Genomic DNA, 27,051 nt, shown 5'->3' on the forward strand with positions numbered 1-27,051 from the left:
CCATATTAATAACACTTTTTGAAACCACTTTAATTTTCCTGACATTAGCACCGAAATTGTATGGTATTTTTATTATAATTACTTCAATCTGTATATTTTACAAATGTAAAAGAATTCCAAAATTCTAAGATGATAAAAATGCAATATACTATCACTGTTAAATTACCTTTAAAAATCCTATTATTCAATCTGGCATCAAAATAACGCAAACAGTAAGCCAGGGAAGCTTGTTTAATGAAATGACTTTATCTTTCAGGATTATACTCATCATTTGGCCTTTAACTGTGCAGACTGGAACTATTTGTGACACAAACTGAATAATCCTCCATTATTTAAATAATTTGTAGTCAATGCACAGCCTGTGATTCTTCAGCTTATTACATATTTGCATGTTATAATCAATTAAAAGTTCACACGTGCCCAACTGCACAAAACTCTGTTTAAAATGAAACTTCTCCAACAGTTCTGGCAGCTGTCCTGTCCGGATGTATACAATGTGCAGTGGAATACATGAAGGATTCATGAAGCATATGTACATTTCCGTTGTCTATGCTCTTGATCAAGTATTAAGAAATAACATTGAATTGGAACATGTTTTCTGAGTAAGTTCAGATTCATAACCTGTCATTAAATATTCCAAATAACACTTTAGAAGTGTTGAAATCACAGAAGGCAATCCCACATAAGAAAAGCATTAATTGATGTCAAAGACTGTAAAGACTATTACTCATTAGTAAAGACTGCCCTCCTCATTTGTTTCCATATTTTTGTATCTGTAACTTGCTTCTAAGCAAGAGACTTGGCTTACAATGCAGCGTAGGGACTCTCACAACCAGGTCAGCATACACGAGGGTGATTTTCTTGGCCTCTAAGGAAACGATGAGCTAACAGGATGTTATTAGTCTTCTTACTCATAATAACTAGATGTATACCAGAAAGTAGCATGGAGGCACAGTGACATTTGTGTTACAGAACAGAATGATGATAACCAAAGATGTAGAATCACTGGTTACAATGAAGTTTAGAATAAAAGAATAGTGGGACATATAATAATAAGATTTTAAATAAGTCAAATAGATCAATGAAATATGAGTATGAAAGAACACTGAAAGCAAACAGACCACTCAAATAATATTACTGAATACTGGGTAAAATTCATGTGCATGTAGAAATCAGGTTTCAGAAACATGATGGAAATTATGTACTGAAACAACTAATTTCACTGCAGATTTTTTGAATAAAATAGTTCACATTATTAATTATTTTTATAACTAAATAAATTTTATGTGCAAAAACAACTTAATACTTGGGGAGATGCTTCCTTATCAGAATGTCCAAGAGACACTAACTGAGATGACACCAACATTTTCATTTTCTTTTAAGCTTCTTTCCTCATAGGAGAGGCTTCCCATGTGGCTTAGTGGTTAAAAAAAAAAAAAAATCTCCTGCCAATGCAGCAGGTACAAGAGATGTAGGTTCGAGCCCTAGATCGGGAAGATCCCCTGGAATAAAAAATTGAAATCCACTCCAGTATTCTTCCTGGAAAATTCCATGGACAGAGGAGCTTGGTGGGCTACAGTCCATGGGGTTGCAAAGAGTCAGACACAACTGAGTAACTGAGCATACACACACTTATAGCAGAGATGGTCAACAGCTACAACTCTACTAATACTGTATGATTTTACTCTTCTTACTCAAACCAGCTGGTTTTATCTGAATCAGTGATGGTTGACAGAACTGAATAGCACTGATCAAAATCTTTCTATATGCAATTTAGAACATTCCCAGTCAGACTGAGCTGGTCCTTCAAATTTGAAATTGGGTGAAAGTCATGTGTGTGTTTAGTTGCTCAGTTGTGTCCAATTCTTTACAACCCCATGGACTGTAACCCACCAGGCTCCCCAGTCCATGGGGATTCTCAGGCAAGAATACTAGAGTGGGTTTCCAAGCCCTCCTCCAGGGGATCTTCCCAAACAAGGGATCGAACCCAGGTCTCCCACATTGCAGGCAGATTCTTTACCATCTGAGTCATCAGCGAAGCCCAAGAACACTGGGTGGGTGGGTAGCATATCCCTTCTCCAGGGGATCTTCCTGACCCAGGAATAGAACCAGGGTCTCCTATAGTGCAGGCAGATTGTTTACCAATTGAGCTACCAGGGAAGATCTCAAAGGCCATGTGGGAGTGAAGCAAAGAAATCTGGTGTGCTGAGAGAAGAATGAACAAATGCCTAGTCAAAAGTAGGAACCAAAGAAAGGGGGCAACCACTTCCTAGCTCATGAAGGCATTCCCAATCCTTTTCTTTCATTTTTCCAGCTATTCAAATTGATCTTGGGTTCTTTGAGTTAACCAGGCATTGTGCTAAGCATCACATTGTTGTCTCATTCTAAACGTTAAGAGAAGGTTGTTCAGTAGGCAATATTACACATAATTTATATATTAGGAAAGAGAGATGCAGAGAGATTAACTTGCTACACATTAGGTAGTGAGGGGTGGTATCAGAATATGAATCTAGAGTAGCTGATTTCAAAGTCTCCATGTTAACCATTATGCCTTTAAGTAGGCAAATACATATGACAAGTTAGTAATTAGGATTGAATTCAATACAGAGAGGGCCCCAGAAAGTTTCTGCAGGCTCTATTTCATAGCTCTAAGAAATATCATTCAAACTTATCCACTGATAGTTGAAGAAAGGAAGTGAGTCCTGTGTATCAATGTAATCTGTTTAGCACATAACAGTCTTTTGGTGAAATTAGTTGTAGCTGCCCAGGTGGCATAGTGGTAAGAATCCACCTGCCAAGCAGGAGATATAGGTTCGATCCCTGGATCAGGAAGATCACCTGGAGAAAGAAATGGCAACCCACTCCAGTATTCTTGCCTGGGAAATCCCATGGACAGAGGAGCCTAGCAGGCTACAGTCCATGGGGTCACAAAGAGTCAGGCATGACTTAGCAACTAAATAGCAATAGCAAAATTAGCCGTATAATAAAAATAAAGTATTCTTGGTTCAAGCTGAAAACACCAAATAAATAAGACTATCTAAATCCAAACCTTGATGTCTTTTTTTACTGTTCTATTTTAGACAAAAATCTACAGCCTTCTGGGTCTGAATGACCACTGCTTCCCACAGATTCATTCCTAGTTATGTATCTGTCAGTGACTAATACTGTTAATGTGAATATATATTTAAGACATAGGACAGCACACTTCAAGTAACAACAGAAAGGTCTTTACACTAGAGAAGCTTAAAACAGTCATATTCAAACACTGGTAACACTGCAAATATCTAATTTTCAGTGTATTCAATACATGGGACGGGCTGAATTCTGACAGACTAGAAAGTGATCACCTTTGCAGGTGGTAATAGAAAGCTTCATGTTGTATAACTTAAACTGGGCTTGGAAAAATTACTAGCATTAATATGGGCTATATGGAGAGTGAAAGATGGAATACTGAAAGTAATCCATTCAAGAGGTACAAATTTACATTAATCCTTTGGGGAGTTAAAAAGAGAGAAGTCAGATCATATGGAGGGAAGAGTGGTGGGATGTAGGATCAAAAAGATAGCAGCCTCATGCTCCAGAAGACAGAGATGTCAGGCTGAACAGTTTGGACCATCATTTTCTGCATTAGTACAAGCACTGAATGGCACAAAGGAAAAAAAGTGAGAGAGAATAAGGTAATGAATAGCAAAGACCTCAAAAAACTTCAAATGAGAGAGGAGTCTTGAGCATTCTCTCTCCCCCTGCTGCCTTTAATGGAAATAATCAACAGGAATGCTGGATGATTACAGTATATTTTTTTCTCTGTGGGAGAGGCAGATTATGTACTCAGAACCATAAAGCATTTTGCTTGCAAAATTAATTCAAATTGACTTGCATGGGAGCACTGTCACATGAATTGAAAACAGCTGAAGAATGGGTAGGGAAAAAAAAAAGTCATGATAAACAGCAATCAAACCACTTGGAACGTAACTGGTACTTGGGCCTTGGGGACCTTTCCAAAGCCCAGTTTTATTTAATATCTTCATTAATGAATGGGAAGATGAGAGTAAAGAAAAAATCATTATAGTCACATATAGAAAATGGAGCACATATCAATTAGAACAGAGTTTTCTTTCAAAAGAAAAATGATCATAGGTTCAGATTTGGAGCACATCATTTCACAGAGAAACCTCTAAATCGATGACCAGAAATCTCCATATACATGGTGGGGAAAAGTAAAATATGTGGACCCAATATAAAGCAGGAAGGAATAATACTAGGAAATGACTGTTTGATACAGCTGTGTGCACAGCTGTCTCATATCACAGTCAAGCTAACTGTAAGCTATATACAACTTTAGCAATAATCTGAAACTCCGTGTGTGTGTGCGTGTGTGCGTGTGTGCATGTGTGTGTGTGTGTGTGTGTGTGTAGGTGCTCAGTCCTGTCCTACTCTTTCCGACCACAAGGACTATAGCCACCAGGCTCCTCTGTCCATGAGGCTTCCCAGGCAAGAATACTGGAGTGGTCGCCATTTCCTACTCCAGGTTCAGATTTATGTTCCCTGCTTATTAGACAGAACAGTAGAAAACATCATCCAAAAGAAATGGATCAGAAGAATTAAGTGTTTGGATAGAAAGCTAGCCAAGGTGATGAGTATGGATAACACAGCTGCATACATTGTGATCTGGAGGAAAAATAGATAAGGATTGAAGTGAAAATGTACGTCGCTCAGTTGTATCCAACTCTTCCAGGCCCCATGAACTGCAGCCTGGCTGCCAGGCTCCTCTCTCCATGGAATTCTCCAGGCAATACTGGATCTTCCCGACCCAGGGATCAAACCCAGGTCTCCTGCACTGTAGGCAGATTCTTTACCATTTGAGCCATCAGGGAAGCCCAGATAGGGGTTGGGATGGAGGCAAAAATAATTTTGCAGCATGATCAATCAGCTAATGGAGGAATGATTAGTTAGCCTTTGAACCACAGTTTCCCAAGGAAGTAAGACTTGAAACTGCAGTTTGAAGGCTATGAGGTCTTTATCTAGCCTACTGCAGTTAGGGTAAAAAGAAAGGATTAACAAGAGGGTATTATGAATAAAGGTCATTTCCAGTTTATATTTGTTGAGTTTTCCTATAATCTGAAAGTGTTTTGAGAGCCTGTAAAGAAGAAAATATTTGCACTGTTTTACAGTGACTTTACTGGAGAAGGGCATGGCAACCCACTTCAGTATTCTTGCCTGGAGAATCCCATGAACATAGAAGCCTGGCGGGCTACAATCCACGGGGTCTCAAAGAGTCAGACATGACTGAACAACTCACCACACACACACATAACGACTTTAAACGTACAAACAGAACATCTACTAAACAACTGAAACAAGCATCAATTTGTATGGAAATACAAAAAAAAAAAAAAAAACCTTGAATAGACAAAGCAATCTTGAGAAAGAAGAATGGAACTGGAGGAATCAACCTGCCTGACTTCAGGCTCTACTACAAAGCCACAGTCATCAAGACAATATGGTACTGGCACAAAGACAGAAATATGATCAATGGAACAAAACAGAAACCCCAGAGATAAATCCACACACCTATGGGCACCTTATTTTTGACAAAGGAGGCAAGAATATACAATGGATTAAAGACAATCTCTTTAACAAATGGTGCTGGGAAAACTGGACAACCACTTGTAAAAGAATGAAACTAGAACACCTTCTAACACCATACACAAAAATAAACTCAAAATGGATTAAAGATCTAAATGTAAGACCGGAAACTATAAAACTCCTACAAGAGAACATAGGCAAAACACTCTCCGACATACATCACAGTAGGATCCTCTATGACCCACCTCCCAGAATATTGGAAATAAAAGCAAAAACAAACAAATGGGACCTAATTAAACTTAAAAGCTTCTGCACAACAAAGGAAACTATAAGCAAGGTGAAAAGACAGCCTTCAGAATGGGAGAAAATAATAGCAAATGAAGCAGCTGACAAACAACTAATCTCAAAAATATACAAGCAACTCCTGCAGCTCAATTCCAGAAAAATAAACAGCCCAATCAAAAAATGGGCCAAAAAAACTAAATAGACATTTCTCCAAAGAAGACATACAGATGGCTGAATCTACACATGAAAAAATGCTCAACATCACTCATGATGTTGAGAAATGCAAATCAAAACCACGATGAGGTACCATTTCACGCCAGTCAGAACGGCTGCTATCCAAAAGTCTACAAGCAATAAATGTCGGAGAGGGTGTGGAGAAAAGGGAACCCTCTTACACTGCTGGTGGGAATGCAAACTAGTACAACCACTATGGAGAACAGTGTGGAGATTCCTTAAAAACCTGGAAATAGAACTGCCTTATGACCCAGCAATCCCACAGAATTGAAAGAGACACGTGTACCCCAATGTTCATCGCAGCACTGCTTATAATAGCCAGGACATGGAAGCAACCTAGATGTCCATCAGCAGATGAATGGATAAGAAAGCTGTGGTACATATACACCATGCAGTATTACTCAGCCATTAAAAAGAATACATTTGAATCAGTTCTAATGAGGTGGATGAAACTGGAGCCGATTATACAGAGTGAAGTAAGCCAGAAAGAAAAACACCAATATAGTATACTAATGCATATATATGGAATTTAGAAAAATGCTAATGATAACCCTGTATGCAAGACAGCAAAGAGACACAGATGTATAGAACAGTCTTTTGGACTCTGTGGGAGAGGGAGAGAGTGGGATGATTTGGGAGAATGGCATTGAAACATGTATAATATGATATATGAAATGAATTGCCAGTCCAGGTTTGATGCATGGTACTGGATGCTTGGGGCTGGTGCACTGGGACGACCCAGAGGGATGGTATGGGGAGGGAAGACAGAGGGGGGTTCAGGATGAGGAACACGTGTATACCTGTGGTGGATTCATGTTGATGTATGGCAAAATCAATACAATATTGTAAAGTAATTAACCTCCATTTAAAATAAATAAATTTATATTAAAAATAAATCCATCAAAAATAAAACAACCATCACAATCTTACTTGCAGGAGTACACTGTGACTACTGCTGATTTATTCAATATAATTGTATATATCAAAGACGTAATACATTTGTTTCATATGCCAAACCAGAGCGGGACATTAAAAAAAAAAAACTTTATTCATAATTACTAAGTTTCCATGTGGGAAATCTACATGTGAAATTGTGCTTCATCTAAACTTCAGTGTACGCTTAATGACTATCTTGAATTCCTTAAATTATTTATCTTAATTACCTTACGGGTGGGGTATGCTTTTTATTTTTCTAAAAAATAATGAATACAAAGCTACTCTGGAACAGGACTGTTCTTCATTATACTGGCATTTGCATTATATAGTATAATATCCATTCCCTTTAGAATTCTTTTCTATCACTGCCCAAATAAAGAGCTTTTCTATATCCATTAATGTGCTCTTTTTTTCCACTTCAGCATTATTATCATCTTTATTAGCCTCCCCACACTCAGTGTGGGCCTCAATGCTTGTCATTATCTTTCTTCTCCTTTGGTAGAAAGCAAAGCCAAAACAAGGTTCTGGCAAAACTCACCCTGATCATAACCAAAATATTTGAGATTCGCACTGTTCAAATACTTTTCCTCATCCTTCTCCTTCAAGTTTGAGGAGAAGAAATAATGCACAAACCAAATTTTTTTAAATCAAAATCCGAGTGTCAGGACGGAATATCCAGTTTTTCTCTTGATTCAGGAGAATCCAGATAAAATACTAACAACAGATTCACAGTCCATTTTTTAATAATCTAAACAAGTTATTTTCAACTTTAGAAGTAAATACACAGGCTCTCTGTCTCAGAGAAATCAGAAAACAGAACAAAGAGACATTAAAACAAGAAAAGCCATACACCTTGATTTTGAAGTGACTCTATGAAGGACTACTGCTTGTTCTTTCTGCCCTAGGCAGAGAGGATTAATCTATCTCCATTTTAGTACCAATATAATTTAAGTCAATATTCTGAAATTTCTCTAAAACGAATCAATTATTCTGAATGATCCTAATAACCCTTAAAATCAGCACAAGAAAAGATTTCCAAAAGAATGTTTATCCTCTTTGAATGGAAGACGACACGAGTAAATACAAAAGTGGAAACTGCAATAAGATTCATAGGTGATACCCATGAGAATATGATGGCTTGCCCATTGTGTGTACAGGAAGTACAGAGAACTCAGTGGGGAAAAGACTTTCCACCAAAGCAAGGAGGCAGGTGTATTCTGTAATCTACTGTAAAAACAACAGATGGAAAAAGAGCAATAGTGGAATTTCTGAGACTTAAGTGCATAATCCATAAACAAACACAATAACCATTCGTTTAATTCTTGTAAAAATATGTTTTGGAAACACTAAAATTTTCCAGGAAACAATGCTATTTACACACATGCTTAGACTATATAGATTAATCAATATTAAACGTTCCAGAAGGTGAACAAAATAATGCTAATGTAATTATAAGGAAGGTACATCTTCAGAGTGTATACAGAGAGAACAGTGAATGTTCTGTATGATCCTGCATGGTAAACTCATGTTGTAGACTATTTGCTAAAACCCACAGAATTTATGTTCCATGGGATCACAAAGAGTTGGGCATGACTGAGCCCCTGAACAATAACAACAGAATGTACAATAGAGTGAACTTTAATATAAACCATAAACCATTACCTTTAGCTAATAATAACGTATCAACATTTGGCTGGTCAATTGTAACAAAACATACTTAATGCAACATGCTAATAATAGTGGGGAAAGGGTGAGGGGAATATTGAGGTTGTGTATAGAAATTCTCCATACATTTTGCTCATTTTTTATGCAAATCTAAAACTAAGTATATTAAATTTTTAAATAAGGGAAATGGCTCAAAAATAACAAGTATTTAAGACAAAATCTTATTAAAAACATTCAAAAATAGAGGGATGACAATAGAGTCGATCATAAAATCAATTAATTCTCAACACCTCTTTATTATTCCTGATTCCTTAGTCCTGATCTTAATATTAGTATTACATTTAGAATTATGTTCTAATGGGTTGAGACTGAAAACGTTTGCTACCTGCTAAGTCACTTCAGTCATGTCCGACTCTGTGCGACCCCTTAGACGGCAGCCCACCAGGCTCCCCGTCCCTGGATTCTCCAGGCAAGAACGCTGGAGTGGGTTGACATTTCCTTCGCCAATGCATGAAAGTGAAAAGTGAAACTGAAGTCGTTCAGTTGTGTCTGACCCTCAGCGACCCCATGGACTGCAGCCTACCAGGCTCCTCCATCCATGGGATTTTCCAGGCAAGAGTACTGGAGTGGGTTGCCATTTCCTTGAGAACCTCAATATAAAATGCTAACAAAAGGTGCTATGTAGGAAAAAATATGTACTCAAATAAGCAGTGAAATCTAGAACTGAGAGTAAATATGCTGGATCATGGAAAAAGCAAGAGAGTTCCAGAAAAACATCTACTTCTGCTTTACTGACTATGCCAAAGCCTTTGACTGTGTGGACCACAATAAACTGTGGAAAATTCTGAGAGAAATGGGAATACCAGACTACCTGACCTGCCTCTTGAGAAATCTATATGCAGGTCAGGAAGCAGCAGTTAGAACTGGACATGGAACAACAGACTGGTTCCAAATAGGAAAAGGAGTACATCAGGCTTGTATATTGTCACTCTGCTTATTTAACTTATATGCAGAGTACATCATGAGAAACGCTGGACTGGAAGAAACACAAGCTAGAATCAAGATTGCCGGGAGAAATATCAATAACCTCAGATATGCAGATGACACCACCCTTATGGCAGAAGGTAAAGAGGAACTAAAAAGCCTCTTGATGAAAGTGAAGGTGGAGAGTGAAAAAGTTGGCCTAAAGCTCAACATTCAGAAAATGAAGATCATGGCATCCGGTCCCATCACTTCATGGGAAATAGATGGGGAAACAGTGGAAACAGTGTCAGACTTTATTTTTTGGGGCTCCAAAATCACTGCAGATGGTAATTGCAGGCATGAAATTAAAAGACGCTTACTCCTTGGAAGAAAAGTTATGACCAACCTAGATAGTATATTCAAAAGCAGAGACATTACTTTGCTGACTAAGGTCCATCTAGTCAAGACTATGGCTTTTCCTGTGGTCATGTATGGATGTGAGAGTTGGACTGTGAAGAAAGCTGAGTGTCAAAGAATTGATGCGTTTGAACTGTGGTGTTGGAAAAGACTCTTGAGAGTCCCTTGGACTGCAAGGAGATCCAACCAGTCCATTCTGAAGGAGATCAGCCCTGGGATTTCTTTGGAAGGAATAATGCTAAAGCTGAAACTCCAGTACTTTGGCCACCTCATGCGAAGAGTTGACTCATTGGAAAAGACTCTGATGCTGCGAGGGATTGGGGGCAGGATGAGAAAGGGACGACCGAGGATGAGATGGCTGGATGGCATCACTGACTCGATGGACGTGAGTCTGAGTGAACTCCGGGAGTTGGTGATGGACAGGGAGGCCTGGCGTGCTGCGATTCCTGGCGTCGCAAAGAGTCGCACACGACTGAGCAACTGAACTGAACTGATGCATATTCTGGTGCTTCCACGGTGGTTCAGCAGTAAAGAATCCACCTGCCAATACAGGAGACACAGGTTCGAACCCTGGGTTGGGAAGATACCCTGGAGAAAGAAATGGCAACCCACTCTGGTATTCTTGTCTGGAAAATCCCATGGACAGAGGAGCCTGGTGGGCTACAGTCCATTGGGTCACAAATAGTCAGACATGACATAGCAACTAAACAACAGCAGCAACAAATGCAAACAAATGCATTGATATTTTACATCAGTTAAGCCAGAAGTCAGCCCATGTTGTGCTTGTTTCTTTTCTTTTTCTGTCTACAATCAAAGACCAGTTCCAGGAAAAAAAAAAAATTACAAATCCTCTGCTTATTTTATTCAAAGTGAAATGGAGTACTGATTCCTACATTTGGAAGCTAAGGTATGAAAACTCTGACAAATTACTTATTTCATTGAACTCTCAAATGCCAAAGAGAGAGCTGCGTGGCTGTTCCTTTTAACTACTGCTTTCTGGTTCTGTCCTGAAAACAGGAATACAGAAGTAACTTTTTAATAAACTATTATGTTTTCTATTTTTTTTAGTGGCTGAGGGATGACATGGTCCATTTGGGTACATTATCCTATCTTATCCTACAACAACACTGCTAGATAGATGACATAATAGCCACTCATCCCTGCTTAACAGACAGGAAAGCTGATATTCTCCCAGGTCCCCAAAATTCATAGGGAATTACAGGTACACCTGGGATGTGGAAGACCCAGGTTTGATCCCTGGGTTAGGAGGATACCCTGGAGAAGGGAATGGCAACCCAATCCAGTATTCTTGCTGGGGAAATTCCATGGACAGAGCAGCCTGTTGGGCTACAGTCCATGTGGTTGCAATGACATAGCATGAACATGTGTTATACATTTTTTCAAATGTATTATGATCTATTAATACCAATTAATAATGAGAGACTTTATTTTTGGGTACTCCCAAATAAATGCAGATGGTGAATGCAGCCATGAAATTAAAAGACACTTGCTCCTTGGAAGAAAAGCTACGACCAACCTAGATAGCATATTAAAAAGCAGAGACATTACTTTGCCAACAGATGTCCATCTAGTCAAAGCTATGGTTTTTCCAGTAGTCATGTATGGGTGTGGGAGCTGAACTATAAAAAAGCGGAGTGCCAAAGAATTGGTGCTTTTGAACTGTTGGGTTGAGAAGACTCTTCAGAGTCCCTTAGACTGCAAGGAGATCCAACCAATCCATCGTAAAGGAGATCAGTCCTGGGTGCTCACTGGAAGGACTAATGCTGAAGCTGAAACTCCGACACTTTGGCCACCTGATTTGAAGAACTGACTCATTTGAAAAGACCCTGATGCTGGGAAAGATTGAACGCAGGAAGAGAAGGGGATGACAGAGGATAAGATGGCTGGATGGCATCACCAACTCAATGGACATGAGTTTGAGTAAACTCAGGGAGTTGTTGATGGACAGGGAGGCCTGGCGTGCTGCAGTCCACGGGGTCACAAAGAGTCGGACATGACTGACTGAGCGACAACTGAACTAAATAGCATGTGACACTCTCTAGCGCATTTAAAACTGTCTCTTTTTTTTAATTTAAATTTATTTATTTAAATTGGAGGCTAATTACTTTACAATATTGTATTGGTTTTGCCATACATCAACATGAATCCACCATGGGTGAGGTGAATTTTCTCTTCAGCACCAACTCCTCTTTTATATAAACTAGAAGTCTAAGAACTATCCAGAACCTACTTATGTGTCTGGAGACCTAACTGTTTGGAAGAGTTCTCCTGGTAGGAGTGTCAGTATCCTGGAAGACCTGGGTTTAAAATGGCCTCAATCTCTTTCCAACTGAATACCCTTGGACAAGTCACTTACACTTAATCCACCTCATTTTTTCCATCTGCAAAAAATACTAAATATCTCTTTTTACATTGCCATTGTTAGTATCAAATAAATTTATGTACTTAATAAAAGTATTTTTTATGGCAAGACAGTGAGAAAGAATGACGTTATCACATGTGCCAAACACATAACATATTCCTCCCAGCTGTGTCACAAACTACTTGAATGACCTTGGGCAAAAACTGCAACCTTTCTGCCACTTCTGTACAAGTATAGAGAGAAAAGAATAGAAAACATTTCACTTATCACATTGCTCTAACACTCTGATAAATCATTCTCAAAATAATAATGCCACACGGAGCTCCATGGTGTCAGGGACTTTTTCTTTTCTTCCCCTCCACCCCTCACTATCTTCACCATGATAACCCTGGTTATAGTAGAGAAGAAAAGTTAGGCTCTGACTCATTCTCACTTCCATAACTATTAATAACTCTAGTATGTATACATATATAACCTACTAACAAAACTAAACAACTACTATAACTAACTAACCAAACCAGGTACAAATTAAGACAGGCACACATAGTTTGATAGTTTGTGCCTAGAAGAGTTCTAGCCACAAGGTAAGGGCCTAGTATATATCTGCTGAATGAATGAATACAGCGAATTTGCATAAAAGTTAACTTTTCTATAACAAAGTACCTCTGGACATGTATCGAAAAAAAAAAAAAAAGGAAAGAAAAAGGGAAAGAGACTCCAAATTACTACTGTAAGGCAGAAGACACACACACATACAGAACACACACACACACAACACACACACACAGAGTCTAGCTCATACACTGTGATTACAAAGTACAAGCTGAAGCCAAAATTCAAAAGATGTGCCCTAAGGTGAAGTACTCAAACAAAACTAGGAAGAAACTCTCTCAGCATATAACAAAGAGAAAAATTTAAAAAAAAAAATAAAGTCCCTCCTGAAACAAAATAAAATCTCAATGTTTGTGCAATATTGAAAAATGACTCCATGATAATGTGAATACTGCAGATTATCAGCTTAAATAATTGAAGAGAAGCAGGTGGAAACTGAGTCAAACAGAAGAATTTGCTTAGTCTTCCAACAGCAGCCTTTGGTCAACTTTGGGCGGAAGAGGTCACGGAAATCTGCCAGCCCTGGCTTTCTGAAGCTTCCAACTAAACAGAAAAGTTGGAAATTCAGATTTTACATGAAATCTCCCAATCTCTACATGCTGACAATAAATCTATACAGATAGAGTCAAAAACAAAGAAACATAAAAACCTGATGGACTGGCAGATCTCAGTATGAGAATAGAAATGCAACAGAAGGTCAAAGAAAGGATGTGTACTGGGTGCCAACACTGCCCAGTTCTACTTTCTGTCACACTTATTTAATCTACATGTAGAACTACATATTAGGAATGTATGACCCATTTCATAAATTAAAAAAATATTACCCTTCTAAAAAATATTTATTGAAGTTCTATGATATGCCAGGAACTGAGCCAAGTTTCAGAAACACTGTGCAATGGTAAATATGAGCTTGTCATAAGAACTCTAAAAGCTTAAAAAAAAAAAGAGAGAGTACAACAGGTGCACTGATGGTTTCTAAGAAGTGTATGGAATGTGTACATGACTACAGGGATGAATAAGTGTTTATTCTAAGTTACCTGTCCAGTTCTCAGGCCTACATTTAAATTACTATTTTGATTAGTTTAAAAATAAAAGAATAAAATATTCTTTCCTAAGGTATGAAGTTCAGGAAAATGTTCTAGAAAAAAAATCCAGAATATTCTTCTTTACTTAGTAAAGTAAAGGCTTTGAGACTGGAGGAACTCTAGCCAAGACAGTCTCAGGAGAGTATTCTTTTAGGGTGTGATTGGACTATATATAATGACAATTCTCGAGATCAAGTGTTTGAAGAGTATCTTGCCTGACTCACTCCACTCTAGTACCTGTCAGACTACCATTTTCACCCTGATGGCAGATTGTTGCTTTGTTTTGTTTTTTCCAAGACTACTTTAAAGAGTTGAAGAGGCAGGAAAGAGCACAGGGTACCTTAAAATGCCACAAACTTGTGGTTCTACCAAGATTTAGTCCTTCTCTTGACTGTTCTCAGAACTACTCCAAGAGCTTGGTAAATTTCCAGAGTCCTGAAAAGTTGATTCTTATAATACTTTTCAGTTTTTCTCATGGCTTTTATGGAAGAGAAAATTTTCAGATATCTTTACTAAAGAATTTTGCTAGTTTGCATATCTATATTACTCTTGCAAAATTTTATTGGAATTGCTTGCACTTTTATGCTTATTCTCTTTAAAATATAATTTTAAAAGTTTCTTCAATTTGCATTTGGGTGAGTTTAACACAAAATGTAACACCTCGGTTTGACACACATTCCTTATACTTGGATAAGTGCACATTTTACTAAGTTTTTCTAATTTAATTTCTTTTTCTTCAATATTAACACCAGGCATTAGCAGCATGGTTATATTAGTCAGTGGTTTCAAAAGAAACCACTCAAAAAATTACAAGCGTTTTGAAAAAAATACTGTTCAAAAAACTCTGAACAAAATTAACAATATACTAACAATTATAATAGAAACAAAAAGTAAGGATGAGCTTTTTAGAATGACTGGAAATAGCTCATTCCCCATACAAAAGGTATGTTTTTATTAAGAAATCAATTGTGCTTTATACAGAAATCATACTTAAAACTGAGTCATTTCCCTAAAACTATCTAGCTGCAACAACAACTACAACATCAGATTTACCCTCACAGTTACACTCTGTCCAAACTTTTTTGAATAACTACCGAATGGAAGTATGAGAAATACAAAACTAAATTCAAAGAGAATATGACATATTTTCCGAGGGTTTAAAAAAAAATAACTTCTTCCCAATATGTCAGCCTCTTCTCAGAAAGGGCAATTCAAAATATTTATGTAATAAATCATTTTTGATATTTGAAAAATATAGAGAACAAAATATATTTACAGGTTCTCATATATGGATGTTAGCTAGAGATCTTCCTGTATAGGAGGTGTACTTAAAAATGAAAGAAAGAAAATAACTCAGAGGTGGCCAGTGAGGGGAAGAAGGAAGAAAAAAATGGTGAAAGGAAGAACATAAGAAAGATAAAAGACAGATTAAGTGAATATATACCTTTATGTTGGCACTGGCTATATTGAATACAAAACTGAGTGTTTTTATGTTCAATTACAAATTGAATAAGAATTTTTTTTTCACATGGTTTACCTTCATGTTTTAATATCATGGTTTACCTTCATGTTTTAATATCATAACAATCTACTTGTATTACTTTATTTATATTATACCTCTAAATATAACTATATTATTTAACAACCAAAAAGAAATACCAACTTAATGAAAAAAGAAAAAAACACACAGAGATGAGGATGTTTACGTGTGTATTATTAGGCACTAGAACAATTAATACTACTTGTCCTATTTCCAGGGCTTCCCCAGTGGCTTAGTTGTAAACAATCTACCTGCAATGCAGGAGCCTCAGGAGATTCAGGTTCAATCCATGGGTCAGGAAGACCCTTCTCCCCTGGAGAAGGGCATGGCAACCCACTCCAGTAGTCTTGCCTGGAGAATCCCATGGACAGAGCAACCTGGAGGGCTATCGACCACAGAGTCTGAAAGAGTCAGGCATGACTGAAGTGACTTAGCACACACGTCCTATTTCCACAAAAATGTTCTAATGTGCTGCATGCAGTCCATGGGGTCGCAAAGAGTCATACATGACTGAACTGAACTGAATGTTCTAAATGAAGGACAAATACACATATCTGGTATATTCATCAAGTGGAAAAAGATTTTAAGTTTTGGTTATTTTGGTTGTTATAAGCAGATGTGTTATGATATTTGATTCCTTAATTAGATTGAAATTAACCTTCAAGGTCATATGAAATATTATTAGTATGCATAATTTTAAAAATATATTCATGTATACACTATATAATTGTTTTAAGTATTCAAATTGTTTAAATATTAAAGTCATTAAGTAATAAAAATATTTCATCAAAGTCTAGATTGTTTTCAATATAACAGTCACACAATACAGTTAATTCTTTCTGTGTAATACAATGATTTTATGTCACAAACATAATATATGTTTTAAGATGGTTAGCATTATAAGTATTATCAATATGTTTATATTTTAAAACACCTTACCTAATTTTCACCCCAAAGACTTTATTTTTAATGTACACCATACAATAATTTACTAATTAAAACAATGGTGGATTATAAAAATCTTCCAGTGAGCATCTTTTCTGAAAGTTCTCAATAGAGAAAAATTCAAGAATTAAAAGAAAACCTTTGAATGATGACTGACAATATTCTGAGTAATTTTTTAATAACAATGGAATTTAAAGGAATTTCTTATAATATTATAATTCCATAATGTAGTGAATGAATCATAATAAACTGTTCCAAGTGTTTAATTCAACACTGATCATTGACACATCAACTTTTACTTCCTAGTCAATACAAACAAGCTAAGGGCATGTTGCAGCAAATCTATTTTCTCATTTATTTTTTTCTTTTTCAATAAATCAATTCTAAAAATATGTTGGTTCCTTCAACCTACTCTCCTGAATGCTGAAAACCTTCACATTTTTTATGGAGAAACATTCAGAGAGGAAAATAATGCATTTGTTCTTCATTCATTAAAATCTCTTCCCAATTTCCCTGCTTTCCCCAATCAGACTTAATTTGAAGTCTCCTCCTTCTTCACATATACGCTCCTTTTTTCTTAATGACAAGAATGTACAGAGAATACAACTATACAATATTTAAGATGATGTCTATTCAAGTGGTTTAAGCTTTGGGAAAATTTCAGAAAGACTTACCCCATTTTTTGGAAAAGCAATCCATCCCAAGTCCCCCATGACAGTCCGTGAATCCAACAAATTCACTAAAAGAGAAAGAACACAAAACTGTGTGAATTATATGAAAATACATCACTATTTTCATAAAGTTATTAAAAGCACATATTGTTTCCATAACTGAAAGTAGATTCAGCATTCATTATAATGAATACAAGAGTGACAGTTTAAAGAAAGCATTATTAGGATGCAAGAGAACAAGCAATTTTGAATAACTATTTGGAGAACAATTACAGCAAAATCATATAAACAAGTCATTACCCTAAATGGGTTTTTTTTTTTTGGTCAAACAAGAATAAAGGAAAAGAGTTAATGATAAAAAAAAAAGAATAAAATGAAAGGTCCACAGGAAACCCAGAAGGACCATGTCCCTTTTTTTTAAAGACTGTAGGTCTTGGGATTAAGCTGCAGCCATAAAACTGCAGCTAAGTATACTCTATTTTCTTCTGGAAAGTTGTTATGAAGCAATTAACAAATAATTTACATTAAACAGCAATAAACTATTCCCAAGCTTGTAACATTTTTGTGATATTAACCAAAATCTGTAATCCAAATTGCAAATTTAATTAAGAAATAAATCTACAGACACTTTACCAAGCTTAGAAAATTGTAGCAGTTCTCAAGGTTGTTGCTATAGTTAAGTGCCTGTTGCATTCCCAAAGATACTTTCTACTTATATACAACCATAACCCAAAATGTGTTTCTTATAAAACTGTTGGCTACATTTTGAAAGGCATATCTCAATTATGGCAGAGTGCCTTAAAATATTTGTGGTCCCAAGACAGAAGTCATCAATGCAAAAGGAAGGAATGTAAGAGTATGTACATGCACATGCACCCACACACACTCACAAACTCACATTCACACACACATGCACACATACATACAAAGATACTCAAGGAGTTTATATTTTAACAGGTTCATCACCTATCCCTATGAAATTAAAGTAGTTTTGATTTTTCCAGTAGTCGTGTATAGATTGGACATATGGATGAGAATTGGACCATAAAGAAGGCTTTTGAACTGTGGTGTTGGAGAAGACTCTTGAGAATCCCTTGGACAGCAAGGGGATCAAATCAGTCAATCCTGAAGGAAATCAACCCGAAAATTCATTTGAAGGACTGATGCTGAAGCTCCAATACTTTGGCCACCTGATGCAAAGAGCCGACTCACTGGAAAAGACACTGATGCTGGGAAAGACTGAGGGCAGGAGGATAAGGGTATGACAGAGGATGAGATGGTTGGATGGCACCATCGACTCAATGTACATGAGTCTGAGCAAACTCCAGGAGATAGGGAAAGACAGGAAAGCCTGGCGCATTGCAGTACATAAAGTCGCAGAAAGTCAGATTGAACAAATGGTGTCAATGTAGTCAAATGTTTTAGACCTAGATGATGGAGCATTATCTTTCAAATATATTATACCTAAAATAAAAGGATCTACCTGGCATGCTTTGCAGCTGAACCACTTTGAATGAGGATGGTAGCTCACCCAAAAGAAACAACTAGGTTAACCGTGGTCAGAGCTACTGAAGCTTCCTTACACTGCATTCAAGAGTCAGTATCTTGTAATGTCTACAATTCTAAAAAAAATGGTTCATGGTGGGAGTGGGAGGGAGTCTCAAGAGGGAGGGGATATATGTATACTTGTGGCTGATTCATACTGTTGTAAAACAGAAATCAATACAATATTATAAAACAATTAACCTCCAATTAAAATTGAAAAAATACTCAGAAAAGAAAGAAATAAAAAGATAATATTATCTGCAAGGGTAAGCCTAGGGTACTAAGGGTTTAACAACTGATAGACTGAGAAATGCGTTATAAAATTGTACAAGAGAACATAAACTATTATGACCAAGGAAATCTGGATCATAACAGAAACGGAAAGTTCCGATATCCTATAGAAATTATGTGCATTTAGCCTTTATTATGAGAAGGTCGCACAGAGTTGGACATGACTGAAGTGACTTAGCAGCAGCAGCAGCATGAGAAGGAAAATGGCAGACCATTCCAGTATTCTTGCCTAGAAAATTCTATGAACAGAAGAGCCTGGTGGCTAAAGTCCGTGGATCATAAGAATTGGACACAGCTTAACAACAAAACAACAACAACTCTTATTATCCATTGTTTTATTCCATTTTACATATGCAAGCATACGTATGTTACACACAAAGGTAATCGTCTATATTAAATTATCAACACAAAATTTAAAAAAATGCAAAAACCTTAAAAAACACAGATATATACTCAATACTGTAACATACACCTGTCTATTTTCATTAAGTTCTGAGCTCTTTAACAATAAAAATGCATGTCTACAGAATGTTTGTATTAACTTGAACCTATATACAATAAGGTTTTTTTCCCTAAATTATTTATATAATTTGCAGAATAATTATTTCTTAGAAAATTGACCCAACCAAAAAAACTATTGTTTTAAAACAACAAAACCAAAACCAAACAAACCCAAAATATTCCACCACCCTCTCACCTTGCAAACCTTTCAGTCACCCCACTAAATCTAATTTTTCAGGTAGATTTGAATTTTTTTTCTTTTAACTCTACTGTTGGCTCTTCTGGTTTCTATGGGAATTAGGCTACATTAAACTTAAATGTCCTTGTCCTCATTTTAATCTTTTCTGGGTCACTAGGGCTGTGTCTAGACATGACAAAATATCAGGGGAGTGCAGAACCTAAATTGTTCTGTTTATTCTTCTTTATGAGTCATTTTATTCACCTTTGATACTGAGCAGTAGCATATCTGTTTGGACTAAAGTGGAGCAAACGAGCAAACTGAAGGTGTTCTACTGTGATGGCAGCTAAACTGAACTTAATTCTGTGATGACAAAGGAATGTGCATAGGAATTCTAGGATTCCTAACTAGCCTGCCATGAGAAACATAGCATGCTTTGTAAACTTAATATGTGCATCTTGAAATATTCATTATTATCAACACAATTCCAGATGTCTAAAATTTAGTTACTCTCATTTGAATTAACCTTAATCAAAATGATTGTTTCTACTCTTTGTGGTTTAGAAAATATACATATATGAAAATAAATGAATGACCTCAAAATAATAGCTCTGCTGCTAATATCATTTATTGGGAGTTTTCAATATTGGAATGTGTTACTGAATACATGAAAATAACTACAATAGGAATGTATATTGCCTTTCTTTTGTTGGTCTTGTCAGAAGATTTTCTTCAAATAAACAGACTAGGATGTTTATGGGAAATACCTGCATGTCACTTTTCAGTGCTGCCTAAAATTGCTTTCCTCCTAGAAACAGATGATTTCATAAAATTCATAATGCAAAACACACATTTACATATACCATTTTTACTGAACTGGAAATTGAGGGGAAAAAAGAAAAATTAGGTGTTTTAGGTAATTACCTGCAGACTACTATATTATAATTTTGTTCATATAATGCAGAGTAAATTGGGATTTGATGCCTCAAGGAAAATAACTATAAAATTAGATCTACAAAAAAAAATTAGATCTACATACAGTTAGATAGAAAGATAGATACAGATAGAGAGTATGAGAGTTTTTGCATACCTCCAAGTTTTGCACATGCTGCTTTAGCTCTCTCAAATACCCTTCTCCCTTTGTGAACCGCTAACTCTTCATTTGTACTTCAAAACATATTTTAGAAACTGCCTTCCCAGGAAACCATCTCTGATTCTCCTTTTTTTAAATGTGGGTGTGGTAATATTACTGAATATTTCATTAAAACCAAATTCTATTCTCCAAATCATGGAATACACAAAACAGATCAGGAGGGTGTGGCTGAATCAACACACACCAGTGGTTCTCAACACAAGTATCTAATAATGCCTCGAGATATTTTTGATTGTCAAAACTGGGAAGTAGGGGAGTATTTGCTACTGGCATCTCATGGTTCTGAAGAAGCCAGGCATGCAACTGACTAAGCATCCTTCAATGCACAGCAAAATTCTCCCACCCTCCAAGAAAGTCTTATCTAGCTCAAATTTCACCAATACCAAAGCTGAGAGACCCTAGTATACACCTATGGTGTTACCATAAAATGTCCACTTCCACAGTTCCTTGCACAATACATCAGTGGCATGACCTTCATTAACAGAAGCTAACATATTTGGAAGAATTCCTTATGAATCAAAATACTACTCCTATCTAGGGAAACGAAAACAATAAAAATCATAGCCTTATTTAGAGAAAAAAAAGAGCATTATGAATACCCAATACTTCTAAATTATTTTAGTAACCAATGTAACAATTATTATAAGTGTAATTATTTACATTCTAATAATTTCTGAACGTTCATGATGGTATGCATGAAAAAGTTTTATGCCACTAATATTATCAATGCTTCTATATCCTCCATTACTCAAGCTACTCACATAATACCAGTTTAGACATAGTATATATATAAATGTGAACTTTCAGAATTTCTTTTTCCAATTTCATTACTGAATTTATTAAAAAAGGGTTTGGCAGTAACAGAGCACAGTCACTAAGTATCTTCTGTACTACAATTACAGTAATTAAATTGCTCTGAACAGTATATATGCTTGTTGTAAATTGCAATGAATACACAATGAGTATTGATCTTCACTGTACAACTTAATTAAAATTTGTCCAGGAGAAACCACTAATGAATATAATTAGAGGAAATGTTTGATACCACATTTACTCTGAAGGACATTAATTAGATATCGGAAATTTTATGGAAAATGTTTTTATTCTGTTATTTAGATTTTACAATAAAAGCACACCATCAAACTGAGAGAGTCTTTAAGGTCATTTTCCCTCAGTCACCGTACATTTAAAATGAAGATGAGCATATTTGTTGGTACTCTAATCAGTAACTAAGAAGACTGATTCTCCAAGAGAAATAACTCTACAGAGGTTAGTAAGTATTCAGTCTACTGCAAATACCTAAAGCTATTACAGGAAAAACAAAGACTCAAGAATATAGGAACTTCTTAGTAAGTAAAAATCGGTTAACTGGCTCACTAAATAACAGATTATAATAGAAACTAATTCAAACTAATATTAGGTATGTTTTAATTTTATTACTACACACTAATGATTTTAATGCTTTCCTGAACAAACAGAGAAAAGCTCTTAAAGAACTGACATTCAGAAAAGCTAGAGACTTGCTAGTCCATTCTTTTTGTTAGGATTCAAAAAAGACAAGGGAAGGCATAAGATGTAAAATGGACTATGCATAAAAAGAATCCTAAGGCTTCAAAGTCACACATTCTAAAAATTAAGGAGTAATTGGAATTGATTATTCAAACATGCTCTTTAATGGTTTTAAGTTACAAATATTTATAACTTGCTGTGTATCACTCTGACTCTGTTGATTCCTCCTTAATATCTTTCTAATATTAGTCACAAAAAGAAAAAAAATTGGATTTTCCAGGAAAATATTACCTTGAACAGAAGGTGTTTTAGGGCTTTGAAGAGTCAAAAGACAGCTCAAGGACACTTGGTCCCATCACCACCCATGGGTAATGCTTTGAAGGAATGTGTGATTCCTTGATGACAAGAAGGTAAAAGGAGAGCCAAAAGGCATATTCTTAATCTTTCTTACATTGTTTCTATTTTTTCTATGATTCACATTAACAAAGAAACACAATTACAATAGTGGTCAGACTTCCACCACAGTGTGAAGAAAATACTTTGGATTAGTAGCAGGTAGCATGACATTTTCTTTCTCTAAAGGCATTGAATCAAAGTCCCATTGAACACAGTAGAGTTCTGATGGATACCTTCTTATTGATTTTCATTTAACAATATCAGAAAAGCTACTGAATTCAATTACAGCACACTTAACAAATTTGTGGGAATAAACCCCAGATATACAGCTGTCCAGTCTGTCTCTAAGGTCCCATTCAGCACAGATGTGATTTCTTGCTTCTGGGTTAAATTTTATAATTTGACAACTGCTGCAGGGAACAAAGAACAGTTGGCAAAAGGAGTGCAGAGAAAGAGGACATGTGTTTCCCATTAGAAAACAAATTTGTAAATTTGGTAAGAATTATTTTTTAGGTTTCAGGTTGTTACATAGTTTCTGGCATCTTTGCTTGAAAGCAAGACTTTATAACTGTATTTCAACAGTGAATGAGAGAATATTCATTCCTTTTACAATCATGAGCAATGTAATTATGTAATCTTTTTTATGAAAAAAGGAAGGAAGAATATGAAAAAAGGAACTTATTCAGTGTTTACTATAAATCAGGTTTGACTGTGTAGTAGGTTTTTCTGCACAACAAACTGCAGAAAATTTTGAAAGAGATGGGAATAGCAGACCACCTGACCTGCCTCCTGAGAAATCTGTATGCAGATCAAGAAGCAACAGTTAGAACTGGACATGGAACAACAGACTGGTTCCAAATAGGAAAAGGAGTACGTCAAGTCTGTATATTGTCACCCTGCTTATTTAACATACATGCAGAACACATCATGCGAAATGCTGGGCTGGGTAAAGCACAAGCTGGAATCAAGATTGCCAGAAGAAATATCAATATCCTCAGATATGCAGATGAAACTACCCTTATGGCAGAAAAAGAACTAAAGAGCCTCTTGATGAAAGTGAAAGAGGAGAGTGAAAAAGTTGACTTAAAACTCAACATTTTGAAAACTAACATCATGGCATCTGGTCCCATCACTTCATGGGAAATAGATGGGAAACAGTGGGAACAGTGACACTTTATTTTTGGGGGGCTCCAAAATGAATGTCGACAGTGACTGCAGCCATGAAATTAAAAGACCCTTGCTCCTTGGAAGAAAAGTTATGACCAACCTAGACAGCATATTAAAAAGCAGAGACATTACTTTGCCAACAAATGTCCATCTAGTCAAAGCTATGGTTTTTCCAGTAGTCATGTATGGATATGAGATTTGGACTATAAAGAAAGCTGACTGCCAAAGAATTGATGCCTTTGAACTGTGGTGTTGGAGAAGACTTTTGAGAGTCCCTTGGACTGCAAGGAGATCCAACCAGTCAATCCTAAAGGAAATCAGTCCCAAATATCCACTGAAAGGACTGATGCTGACGCTGAAACTCCAATATTTTGGCCACCTGATGCAAAGAACTGACTCATTTGAAAAGTACCTGATGCTGGGAAAAGTTGAAGGCAGGAGGAGAAGGGGGCGACAGAGGATGAGATGGTTGGATGGCATCACCGACACAATGGACATGAGTTTGAGTAAGCTCTGGGAGTTGATGATGGACTGGGAAGCCTGGCATGCTGCAGTCCATGTGGTCACAAAGAGTCAGACACGACTGAGTAACTGAACTGAACTAATATATCATGCACTCTACTTTATCATGTATATATAAGACATATCTATATCTATCCATATTCTTTTATTTAATGACCTCCACAAACCTAAAAGGCTTCCCAGTTTGTGCAAGTGGTAAAGGAACAGTCTACCAATACAGGAGACACAGAGATGCAGATTCGAACCCTGCACCAGGAAGATACCCTGGAGTTAGAAATGGCAACACACTCCAGTATTTCTTTCCTGGCAAATTCTATGGACAGAGGATCCTGGCAGTCTGCAGTCCTTGGAGATGGAAAGAATCAACATGTCTGTGCATGCAAATGCATGAACCTCAACAGAAGACTGACAGCTTGAAGTCTCATTCAGAATCCTAGCAGGGAAATCAAGGAAGAAAACATAAGGCAATCCTGAGGCCTTCATGACAGACCATGAGTCTTGCTTCTGGCTTTCCATAATCAAGTTCCTCACTTAGAGCCTGGACACCTAATACCTTGATTACAGCCACCTGTCTCCCAGGACACCCAAAAGCCATGAAATAAAACACTAGTTATAAATGAATCTATTCGTACAGGAACCATGGCAATGAAACACTGCTTGTGAGAAATCTTACAATCTAGAAGATTGGTTTTGAAGACTGTGATAACCATATAGCTCTGGGTTACTAATATCCCTTATGTTTTGGTAGGATATGGTCATGACTCCCCACGGATACTCTCTCACCTTTCATCTTCAGTGACAATGTATTTCTTCAGTTTTCTTTTACTTCTCTGGCTACATGTTTCCATGATAAACTACTTCTTCTATCAATCCTTCAAATCTTGGCTTTGATCAATACTCTATTTTTATAGACTGTCTTATCACTCTATATCAATGATTCTTGCTGCTGCTGTTTAGTTGCTCAGTCGTGTCCAACTCTTTGTGACTCGATGGACTGTAGCCTGCCAGGCTCCTCTGTCCACAGGATTCTCCAGGCAAGAATACTGGAGTGGGTTGCCATTTCCTTCTCCAAAATTTAAGCCTGAGTCAATGATTCTTGACTAAGACTTAAAATGAGAATAAAAAAGAACCTTTTGTAAAGAACGAATGTCTTGGCACCAGTCCATACATCCTGAATCAGACTATTCAGGATGGAGAATGGCTAGGATCTTTCATTTTTGTTTGTTGGTTTTAGTGGTGATATTAGCACACATCCCTATGTAAGGATCCCTATAAAGGAGGGATGAACTTCCATGTCTTCAGTTGTAAATATTAAAAACCATCCAAATCCATATATTTTTTTCATCTCTTTCTCTCCTGAAAGTCCAATCAACTTGTAAAACTATCAATTAGTTATTAATACATTCATGACTTGTGGTCATTCTGAATTCAACCTGGCCCCAGATGAACAAAGTATCTTCCCTGCACATACAATAAAAGGTCCTCCTCCCATGGTCTCTATTTCAGGGAATGCAATGACATAGAATCAGCTCTTCCATCCAAAAATCTGTGAGTCACCTTTGCCTTCCTTCACTTATAGCCCCCATATTGAATCAGTAACCAAACCCTACCAATGCTAACTCTATCCTGCATATAACTCTGAACTGCCTGCTCTATTTCATTTCCCAGCAGAACCAGTCCAGTCAAATCCTTGCCATAATTTTAACTTGAGAAACCTCCTAACTGGTTTCTCAGCAGAGAGGCACAATCCTTGAAAATGTCTACAAAACACTGCATCTAGAAAGACCTTTCTAAGCCACCAATGTGGTCATTCCACTCTCCTACTTCAAACCCTGTAGTTGTGTCTTATTGTTTTTAATATAAGTTCTTCCAGAATAATTGGTCTCTATTTTCTTCTCTAGTTTCAATCAAGCTTTTCCCTCTTTCTCTTTCCACACTTTAGCAATGCTGCACTTATTTCAGTTCCAATTATGTGGTCTTACTATTGATTCAGTTCTGTCCAATGAACTGTGAAGGTGATCTACAAGTAAAAGGAGCTTTTATGAAGAAAACATAAGAAAGGGACACTCTGGGCTGCCTTAAAAGCAGCTGGATATGGGTTTATTTCCTGGAACTGATGCAGCCATCTAAAAGTCAGCAGGAGAGCAGAGCCTATAGATTAGGGTTGGAAGAGCAAAGGGATGAGAAGTATCTGGTCCAGATTATATTCAGAGTTGCTAATCCACCTAAATTTGAAGTCTGCCTCTCTTAGGACTTTCTGTTATATGGGAAATAATCAGATTTGTTGTTTAATCCAGTGGGAACTGATTTGCTGTAATTTGCAGAGGAAGACATCCTCACACACAACTGCTAAGTAGCAGAAACTGGAGGCAAACTTTAGTCTCTCTTATTCCAAAAGTCTGTTCTTCTTCTGTCATGTCTCAGTACTTCCGACTTAAAGATATTTGACTTAAAGAATTACAGCGAT

At 36.7% G+C, this 27,051-nt stretch overlaps 1 protein-coding gene across 8 annotated transcripts in view; it reads right to left on the bottom strand.

Moving 5' to 3' along the window:
* The window catches only part of EPHA5 (EPH receptor A5), a 411,134-nt gene that overhangs the window by 362,772 nt on the left and 21,311 nt on the right, over window positions 1–27,051 (bottom strand). For all 8 annotated transcript variants that reach the window (XM_060417645.1, XM_042251463.2, XM_042251462.2 and 5 more), the window contains exon 2: window positions 17,326–17,390. In XM_060417645.1, the coding sequence (XP_060273628.1) occupies window positions 17,326–17,390 (65 nt within the window). The remainder of the gene's footprint in view (window positions 1–17,325; window positions 17,391–27,051) is intronic.

This window comes from Ovis aries, chromosome 6 (assembly GCF_016772045.2).
Source record: "Ovis aries strain OAR_USU_Benz2616 breed Rambouillet chromosome 6, ARS-UI_Ramb_v3.0, whole genome shotgun sequence".
Lineage (NCBI taxonomy): Eukaryota > Metazoa > Chordata > Mammalia > Artiodactyla > Bovidae > Ovis > Ovis aries.